Source organism: Pteropus vampyrus, unplaced genomic scaffold, assembly GCF_000151845.1.
Source record: "Pteropus vampyrus isolate Shadow unplaced genomic scaffold, Pvam_2.0 Scaffold348, whole genome shotgun sequence".
Classification (NCBI taxonomy): Eukaryota; Metazoa; Chordata; class Mammalia; order Chiroptera; family Pteropodidae; genus Pteropus; species Pteropus vampyrus.
In genome coordinates, this window is record NW_011889129.1 from 1,943,681 (window position 1) to 1,952,937 (window position 9,257).

The 9,257-nt window shown below is 55.4% G+C and overlaps 1 protein-coding gene across 1 annotated transcript; it reads left to right on the top strand.

Moving 5' to 3' along the window:
* The first annotated feature begins 3,227 nt into the window (after nt 1–3,227).
* On the top strand, nt 3,228–8,759 carry TLX1 (T cell leukemia homeobox 1). The gene is made up of 3 exons (XM_011378868.1): nt 3,228–4,053; nt 6,117–6,318; nt 8,537–8,759. Exons 1-3 carry the CDS (start codon nt 3,477–3,479, stop codon nt 8,757–8,759), a joined length of 1,002 nt encoding a protein of 333 aa, XP_011377170.1. The 5' UTR covers nt 3,228–3,476.
* Nucleotides 8,760–9,257: the final 498 nt, after the last annotated feature.

The window sequence follows — 9,257 nt, forward strand, 5'->3', positions numbered from 1 at the left end:
GTGAGAGCAGGGGAAAAACAGGATGTCCCTGAGTTGTTGGGTTTGAGAGCACCCTGACAATCTTAGCGGGCCCCTAGACAGCTGTGACCTCCACCAAACTTAGACTGGGCCAGCAAGGGTGAGGTCTCCTCCCAGGTACTCTGGACAACTGGAGCCAGATCTGAGGAGTTCAAGAGGACAGTGAGGCAGATGCCCGAAGAGTTGGAACAGGCAGGGTTGGAAAGCCATAGGGGCTGGAAAGGTGCATCTGGAGCGGGAAGAAGGAAAAAAAGAGGGAGAGTGTTAAGAACATTCAAGGGTTTCATGCATGGGCCAGAGAGTGGCAAAGAGAAGTTGTTCTGAGGATAACCTAGAAAGATAGGGTTTTAACTGCAGCAGATATAACTTGTGGTTAGACACTAAGTGTGACTTCTTGACTAAAAGGAGCAAGGCAGAACAAGGCAACGGGGACCCAGCCTCGAAGGATGATGAAGGGCTCCTCCCCATAGTTTTCACTTTCTACAGGAAAAACAGTTCAGATTTGGGGATCCTGCTCAATTTCTTCTGTCCATAGGACTTTGGGCAACTTTGTTCATTACCGAGTCTCAGTTTTTATTTTTGTTTTTAATGAGATACAATTTATGTACTATAATTTCAGCCATTTAAATTGCACAATTCAGTAGTTTTCAGTATATTCACGAAGTTGTGCAATCATTGCCACTGTATAATTCCAGAATATTTTCATCACTCCAAATAGAAATGTATCCATGTACAGTCACTCGCCGCTCCCCACTGTCTCCAGCTCCTGGCAATCACTGATCTATTTTCTGTCTTTATGGATTTGCCTACTCCGGATGGTTCATATAAATAGATTAATATATGTGGTCTTTTGTGCCTGGCTTCTTTCACTTAGAATAATGTTTTCTGGGTTCTTCCATGTTGTAGTATGAACCAGGACTTCCTTTTTCTTCCTTTTATGACTGAATATTCAATTGTATGAATATACCACATTTTATTTATTCATTCATCAGATGATAGACATTTAAGTTGTTTCTACTTTTTGGCCATTATGAATAATATTGCTATGAATATTCATTTTGTTTTCTTAATTATTAAACGATGGGGATGTTTCTATTTACTTTACAGGGTTGTTGTGAGTCTGAAATGAGATCAGTGTGGTGTGCTGCCTGGCATGTAGTAGTTTCTCAGTAAAACACTTCTCTCTATCTCTACTTTAGTCCCCTCAAGATAAGAGGCAGGAAAAAGTCACATTCAAGTTCAAACAACTTCCATAGGAAGTTTAGGAACCACCTGGGTAGAGGTGTAGTAGTACCTGGGTTGGGTGGGTGGCAAGAACTGGCAATGGAATGGAGCTCTCTCTTCTTGTTTCTGTTTCATGTTTACAAACAACCACCACACCTGGCTTTGTCTTGAGTGGGCCTTTGTCCACCTGCCTGGAGCCCAGACAAGGTTTTCCCCATAGAGATGTCCCTCCAACCAGCAGCCAGGTTTCCAGGGTAACCCATAAAAGCAAGTCCAATCCAGCTCCTCCTTTTTGATCAAGTCGCTTACTCTATCTGAAATTTGGTTTCGTTGCATCTGTAAAATAGGGGTAATACTCATCTCAAAGAGTTGGCGTACAGTTTATAGTGTTCTCCCTAACACTTATTACCATCTGGCTTGTATTTGCTTCTTAGTTTATTGTCTGACTCCTTCTGTGGAATATAGACTCCATAAGGGCAGGCTTTGTTTTGTTCACTGCTGTTTTCTCAATGCCAAGAACCATGCCTGACACATAGTAGGTACTCAAAAAAAAAAAAAGTTAAATAAGGAGGTTCGTTCATTCATTATTCACTCAAGATGAGTATATTTTGTGGCTTGAGGCTATATTCCACAGGGGAAAACAGAGATGAGTAAGCCATTTCCTGCCTCCAAAGAGAGCTCTTCAAGTGGAAGTAACAGACATGGCCAAAGCAAATACCACATTGCAATAAGACTTGATAAATAGGATGTGTGCCTTCACATTCTAGCATGTTGCCTGAAAGAGACAGCCCCTCTCTGAAGTCCTGTTGAATCTGGAATAGACCAGAAATAGATCACAAGTGATCCAACCTGTGCTCTTTCCAGAGCTTGGCTCCTGAGAAGGAGCAGACCTTTCTCTATTGGAGAGGGGAAAGAGAGGAAACAGAAAATAGGAGTTTCCTCCTTTTCTCCTGGGCTCTAAGCCAGTCAGCCACAGTCAAAACTTTGAAAAGGCCTAAATTTGTCCTGGATGTACTTCCCTCATCTTGGTCCCATCATCGCCAGCCTTCATTGCTTTAAGCCCCTAGGCTTCTCTCTCAAGATTCCAAAAGTAACAAATAACTCCTATCCCTCACCACAGTCCAAAGGTTTCTTGCCTGAAATAGCCAGCCCTGGGCTAGTTGCTAGATGAAAGCAATCTGACTGAATTCATTCACATACTGTAAAACCTACTTCTTGAAACATCTGTTTGTTTTAAAGGAAAGGGTTATCTTGAGGCATGGGCACCCTGGCAGCAAGCCCCAAGTCAACTCCTTTTTCCTGTGCCTGCCTTTCAGGACATCTTCCTTTCCTCAGTTTCTCTAAACAGGATGAATTGGGGTTGGGATGGTTGTTGATTTTTTTCAACTTACCCAGTTGTTCACAGGCCCGTGTTTTAAAGAAGGACAAGCCTGAACTCACCTTCCTGCCTCAGGGGCCTGGGCTCCATACCTGGGGAGTAGACAGTCTTCTACTTTCTAACAAGCTGGACTTGAAGTTTGGTGTAAATCCTCTGGTTGATGGACAAGTGTTTCCCAGCTGAGCCCTTGGGGAGATTCTCCTGTAGAGCAGGGACTCCTCTTCCCCAGAGGTCAGTGGGCTGTACCCCTGTGGCCCAACTCTAAGTGAGAGAGCAGCTCCTGCCTGGCTGGGAAGAGAGCCGTGACCTCGACCTCCTGGGCTCCGTCTGTCTATCCATCTCTTGGAATGGCCGCCTTCTGTACTTTTTCTTTCTCCTTTTAAGTCTCTGGTTCCTCTCTTTCTGAACTATTTCTCTGAGCCTCGGTTTCCGTCCTTCTGTCTCCCGGCTCCCGGCATCTGTCTCGACTCCGGGCCTCCCGCTCTTCTTCTCCGCCCCTCCCCCGCGCTGTCATTCACCCCGCTCCTCTCCGCGCACAGCCAATGGAGAGACCCGGCCGAAACGGCGAGGCTAGCTCGCACCGGGCTTTTTCTCCCGGTGATTGATGTCCCAGAGTCAACAGCGAGCGAGCAGCCGGAGTAGGGAAGGAGCAGCCAGAGAGGGAGAGAATACGGCGCCCCCTCTCTCCCATCCCCCCCCCACACACACACTTTAGCCCTTCTGCGCACTTCGCCTGCAAGTCTCCGTGCGGCCAGGAGCCGCTGCTGCCTTCGCGCCCCTGTGCGCTGCCCCCAGAGCCAAGAACAGCGAGCGCCGCCGCCCAGGCCCCCCAGCGGGGCCGGGGCCGGGGGCCAGCATGGAGCACCTGGGTCCGCACCATCTCCACCCCGGTCACGCGGAACCCATCAGCTTCGGCATCGACCAGATCCTCAACAGCCCAGACCAGGGCGGCTGCATGGGGCCCAACTCACGCCTCCAGGACGGAGAATACGGCCTTGGCTGTTTGGTCGGAGGCGCCTACGCTTACGGCGGCGGGGGACCCGTGGCCGGGGCGGGGACCGGGGGCGCGGGGGCCTATGGCGCTGGCGGCCCGAGTGGTCCTGGTGGCCCGGCGGGCGGCGGCGGCGGCGGCGGCCCCTGCAGCATGGGCCCGCTGGCTGGCTCCTACAACGTGAACATGGCCTTGGCAGGAGGCCCCAGTCCGGGCGGCGGCGGCGCGGGCGGCGGCGGCGGAGGGGCGCTGAGCGCTGCGGGGGTGATCCGGGTGCCCGCGCACAGGCCGCTAGCTGGAGCAGTGGCTCACCCCCAGCCTCTGGCTACCGGCTTGCCCACCGTGCCCTCGGTGCCTGCCGTGCCAGGCGTCAACAACCTCACTGGCCTCACCTTTCCCTGGATGGAGAGTAACCGCAGATACACAAAGGACAGGTTCACAGGTGAGTCCGGCCCGCGCGCGCCCCGCTTGGCCGCGGCCCGGGCTCTGCGCTACCCTTCCCCGGCACGGTGGCTTCCCAAAGCCCCCTTTGTGCGCAGGATCGCCCAGCTCCTCTTGGCGCTTCCCCCAAGTTCAGCCGCCCGCCACCTTTCTATGCTCTCTGAATCGCCGTGCGGGAAGAGTTCTCCTAGCTTGGGCCGCTCTGCGTCTCTCCTGCAGGACCCCTGCTCTGAGAAGTGCTCCCTGAACCCCTCTCGGAGTCCCTAGGCCGGGTCAGACGGAGGGAAGGGGAATGTAGCTTTGGACTGCCTTCCGCCGGCATTCGGGGCTCGGGAATCTCGGAAAAACGGGCACGATGTGAACAAACTGTTTTTTCGTCCCGGCCAACGTTCTCTGGCCGAGGCGGCGAGCCCCAGAATCAGACGCAAGGAAAGAACAGGTTTTCCACCTCCTGTCCCCTACACACACACACACACACACACACACACACACACACACTGAGCCCCAAGCTCCAGTGTCCGTTGCGCTGAGGGGCTGGCAGAGGCCACGTACCCGAGTAAAGCAACAGAGGTGTTGGACTCTTCTTTCCGGACTGCGGGCTTCGTTCAGGTCAGTGGCAGCGAGAGGCTGAGCCACCCGCTCCATTTTCGTTCTGTCCGGGCTAGGCTTCCTCCCCGCCCCTATCCCGGCCCTCTGGCGTGAATAATGCACCAGCCAGGCCCAAGATCTATTAGCCACCTAAGGACAACTCCTGGGACGATTATGCACTCGGTTGCGCCGGCTGCCTCTCTCTCCGCTGCCTACTCTTCGCCTTCCCCGGCTTGCCCCGGCTCCCTCCGCTCCCGCTTCCGCTCTCGACACTCAGCTCTCGCTACTGCGCTGGCCTTTTTCCCCGACCTCACTTCCCGCTGCCCTTAGGGTTCCCTGGATCCAAGAATAAGATCCTCTCGCCGGGCCAGGCCCCCATGCCCGTTGAGAAGCAGCCACGAGATGCGTCTAGGTTCTCTCCTGGGCCTTCGAGAAAGGAAGCAGGAGGCATAGGCTGCTGCCTACCACGACCGCGACGTGGGACTCCCATGGGGCTCCAGTTCCAGAACCCAACTGTGAAAGGGGGATAGACAGATTACACTAGGCTAGGCGACCCTAAGGCACCCCAGGCCTCCTGCTCCTCCTGTTCCAGCCTTGGAGCCTGGGCTCAGACTCTGGCAAAAGTTTGCGAGGAGGGTGCACAGAGATCCTTTCTATTTTGGATGGGCCCTGTATTCAAGGAGCCCCACTGCCCCAACACAAGTCCTCTTGGGCCTGATGAGTCTTGCCTCGTGAATATACCACTCTCCCAATTCAGGCCAGGCCAGTCTTGAAGGACTGATGGAACCCCCAGCCTGGAGCCCACTGGTCCTAGGTCTCTGGTGAAAGATACTCCACATAGGGCCTACCTCGGAGAGCCACAGACCATTCTAATCTTGCTTCAGGCCTGAAGAAGATTCTAAGGAAGTGTATAGCTGTTGCCTGGTGTGGCCTTATGTTTCCCTGTGTCCTGTGTGCCTGTCTGTATGCCGGCCTGTCTGAGTGTATAGATCTATAATTTGCCCCTGTTGTATATGATGTCTGAATGTTGCTGTGTGATGGAGGCTCGGATCAGGATCCAGGGTCCAGGGTCTCGACTAAGCATGCTCTCTTACTGTCGAGCAGCTTCTCTGAGGCAAGAGGCCTGGAGCTGTGGGGGGCTGCGATCTTTAGCTCGCTTCAGACATGCTTCTCAAGGATACTGGGAAGGCGACTGTGGGCTGTGTCAGGTGGGCACGTGGGAGCCCAGGGCTAGGGAGGCCTCCACGGTGGCAGCGGCGTGCCCTGTCGGCGGGAGGGGGCCGTTTTCCACCCGGACTTGGAGCTGAGGGCTGATGGGAGGATCGAGGCTCTGCTTCTGGGGTCTAGCTGCTGCGCTCGCTGATTCGCGGGGTGTCGGGCCTGGGACGCCTCCTGACGCTCTGCCGCTTGCTTCTGCCGTCTGTCTGTCTCCCGCTCCAGTGGCCCTCTCACCCTTCACTGTAACACGCCGTATAGGTCACCCCTATCAGAACCGGACACCCCCCAAGAAGAAGAAGCCGCGCACATCCTTCACACGCCTGCAGATCTGCGAGCTGGAGAAGCGCTTCCACCGCCAGAAGTATCTGGCCTCGGCCGAGCGCGCCGCCCTGGCCAAAGCTCTCAAAATGACTGACGCGCAGGTCAAAACCTGGTTCCAGAATCGGCGGACGAAGTGGAGGTGAGCGCGCGGGGCGGGCGCGGCGCGAGCAGCGAAGTCTCGGGCCGCTCTGGGCTCCAGGCCTCTCGGGGTACTCACACTCCTCTCTCCGCTCCCGGTTTCTGATCGGCTCGGAGGAGCGGGCTGCTCCTGCTGGGCTCGCGGGGAGCGGAAGACAAGCGAGACCAGTGACCAGGATGGGGCTGGAGAGCCCCGGCTCTGTTTTACTGGAAGCTTCCTGGCTTTCTGGCCCGCACACTCAGTACCCGTGTAGACGCGACTGGTCATCCCCGCTGCTTGGGGAATGGCCGGTTGGAGCAGTCTATGCAGTCTGGAGCTTCCATGATCATTTGAATCCTGCGGGGTTTTTTGTTTGCGCAAACTAGCGCTTACAGAGATGCTTCTATCCCAGAGACTGGAGGAGACAGGATGTCTCGCGCCCTGTTTCTGCGCCCCAGCCGGGATCCCGGCAGAGCATCTGGGGTCCCAGACCGCGGCCTGGGCTCTGCTGACTCCCTCCTCCCCCGATACCCGGCCTTCGAGTAGCGGGTCCCCCACCCTGGAAGGGAAAATCAATCTTTGCCGGCTGCAGCGGGGTTTCAAGGGTCCCACTGAACCCGGGATCAATTAGGAGCAGATGGGTGTGTGTTTGTGTGTGTGTGTGTGTGTGTGTGTGTGTGTGTGTGTAAGAGAGAGAGAATTTTCCCTTCTCTTGTCACAAGTACACTAATTCCCCCCCCCCACATACGTATACCTCAACCTTTGTCGTTCTCTCTCTCTCTCCCCCACCCCCTTAGGTATATAATGTGCCCCACTCACTCCTAGGCAGCCTTATTTTCTGCATATACCAGTGCTTTCTCCGCTGAGCCCTCTTGCACCCCTGCACCCTCCTGCACATCTGGCCCGCATACTCGGTTCCACGCCGGTCAGGAGTTTCTCACCGGCTCAGGCCTCCGGGGGGAGCGCAAGAGAGTCTGGGCGAAGGCTGCGGCGCCGGGCCGGGCGGGCCTGGGGCGGGAGGAAGGAATTGGAGTTTCCTCTTTTTCTGAATGAAGGCGAGGAATCTGCCCGGGATTCCGCCGTCGTGGCCACAAAGGAAGCCACTGCCCCTGGAGTAGGCTGCTCTCCTACCCACATTCCTGTTGCTGGGGAAGGGGTGGGGGACTGGCTCAGGCCTCTGGAAAGCTAGTTAAAGAGGGAGCAAGGACTAGATGGGGGGGGCACTGGTGTGCCCAATAATACCCACCCAGAGCTGCAGCCTAGGGGTATCTATCTTTGTCCCCCGCCCCCCACCAAGGGGGACAGAGAAAATATAGAGTGGCTGCAGAGAGAAATTAAAACACAAAGGTGGTGGGGGGGAACAAAGATAGATACCCCATCATAGGGAGGAAAGGAAACCCAGAAGCCTGACAAAGTCTTCTGTATAATAAAGAAAAGCAATGGATGACAAAATCCTCCATTTTCATTTCAAACGAATTCCCTTAATTCTGAGAGAACCAAAGAGCAAGAAGAGGTGGTAGGAAGGCCGGCGGCCGTTGCTGGGAGAGGCCCTCGCCAGCTTCGCGTGGCTTCATCGATCGCCTACAAATTGCTTCTGGAGGCCCCGGGGACTCCCATTAGGTCTGTCCACCTTAGAGACAGACGTTTGATCTCAGTTGACGGGGTGGAAGGGGACATTAAATGGAATAAGTGAGTCATCGCCTCCCTGGACCTCCTCGGAGGAAGCCGGCTAGTCAGGCCTGAGTCCCGGCAGGGGACAGGGCTCTGCACAGGAGGTCGGAGGCCTGGGAAAGGTTCGCAGGAAGAAGGGAGAGAAGGAAGAAGTCCACCAGGGCATCTCATATCCACCAGCCTTTGCCTTTGCCCTGGAATGGCAGGGAGGGTGAGGCCCCTCAGACTTGGGACCTAAGCTCCTGTTCATCCTCAGGTCTGGGGAGAGGTGGGCTGCCACTCTATCCTTGGCTATGCCCTCCAAGGCTGGTGGGGGTGTGAGAACTTGGGGCAGCCAGGGAGCCCCAGCTGCTTTGCCCTAGCGGAGTTTACCACAGCTTCCTGGAGATAGCTCTCCTCCATCTACTTTTGGGATTTCCAGCCTTTGTCGACTAAAGGACCTTCAAGATAAGGGAAAGCATTATAGGGGCCCAAGCTGGAGCTGGGCGTTGCCAAAGGGAGCAGTGCTCCCTCAGGCTATCTCCCGGAGCGAACCTGAAGCGTGGGTAACGGCTTGTCCCTGGTGCAGGCGGCAGACCGCGGAGGAGCGTGAGGCCGAGAGGCAGCAGGCGAACCGCATCCTCCTGCAGCTGCAGCAAGAGGCCTTCCAGAAGAGCCTGGCACAGCCGCTGCCCGCCGACCCGCTCTGCGTGCACAACTCGTCGCTCTTCGCCCTGCAGAACCTGCAGCCATGGTCTGATGACTCCACCAAGATCACCAGCGTCACGTCGGTGGCGTCGGCCTGCGAGTGAGCCTGCCCACTCCTCCCTGAGAGACCCCTGGGCCCAGCCTAGGGGTCGCTGAGGCCTGAGAGCCCAGGACTCTCTTTTGCCTCTCCTGCCTCAGACTGCACAAGAAAGGGGAACGCCGCGCCCCTCCCCAGGGGCGGTGTGCTCTCCGAAACTGTTCTCTCTTCGGTGGAAAAGAAGAAAAGAGCGCAGGTGACAGAGATCCGCGACTTCCTTCCAGATAGCCATGCGGTCCTGAGCCCCCGGAAACGGTCAAAAGCCCCCCAAATTGCCGCCAATTTAATTTAATCCGAATTTTAAACGTGGAACCAAGAAAGCAAGGGAAGAGGGGGAAGAAGAGCTTCTGGGGTCCCCAGAGGACAGCATGGGCTGTCATTTGAACCCCCTCTCTGTATCCCACTGTTAATCACACACTGACATCCATAGGCCCACACAGAGGTGATTTTACTGTCCCTCTTGGTGTCACCCCAGAGTCACAAACAGGACCTATGGCAGAATGTC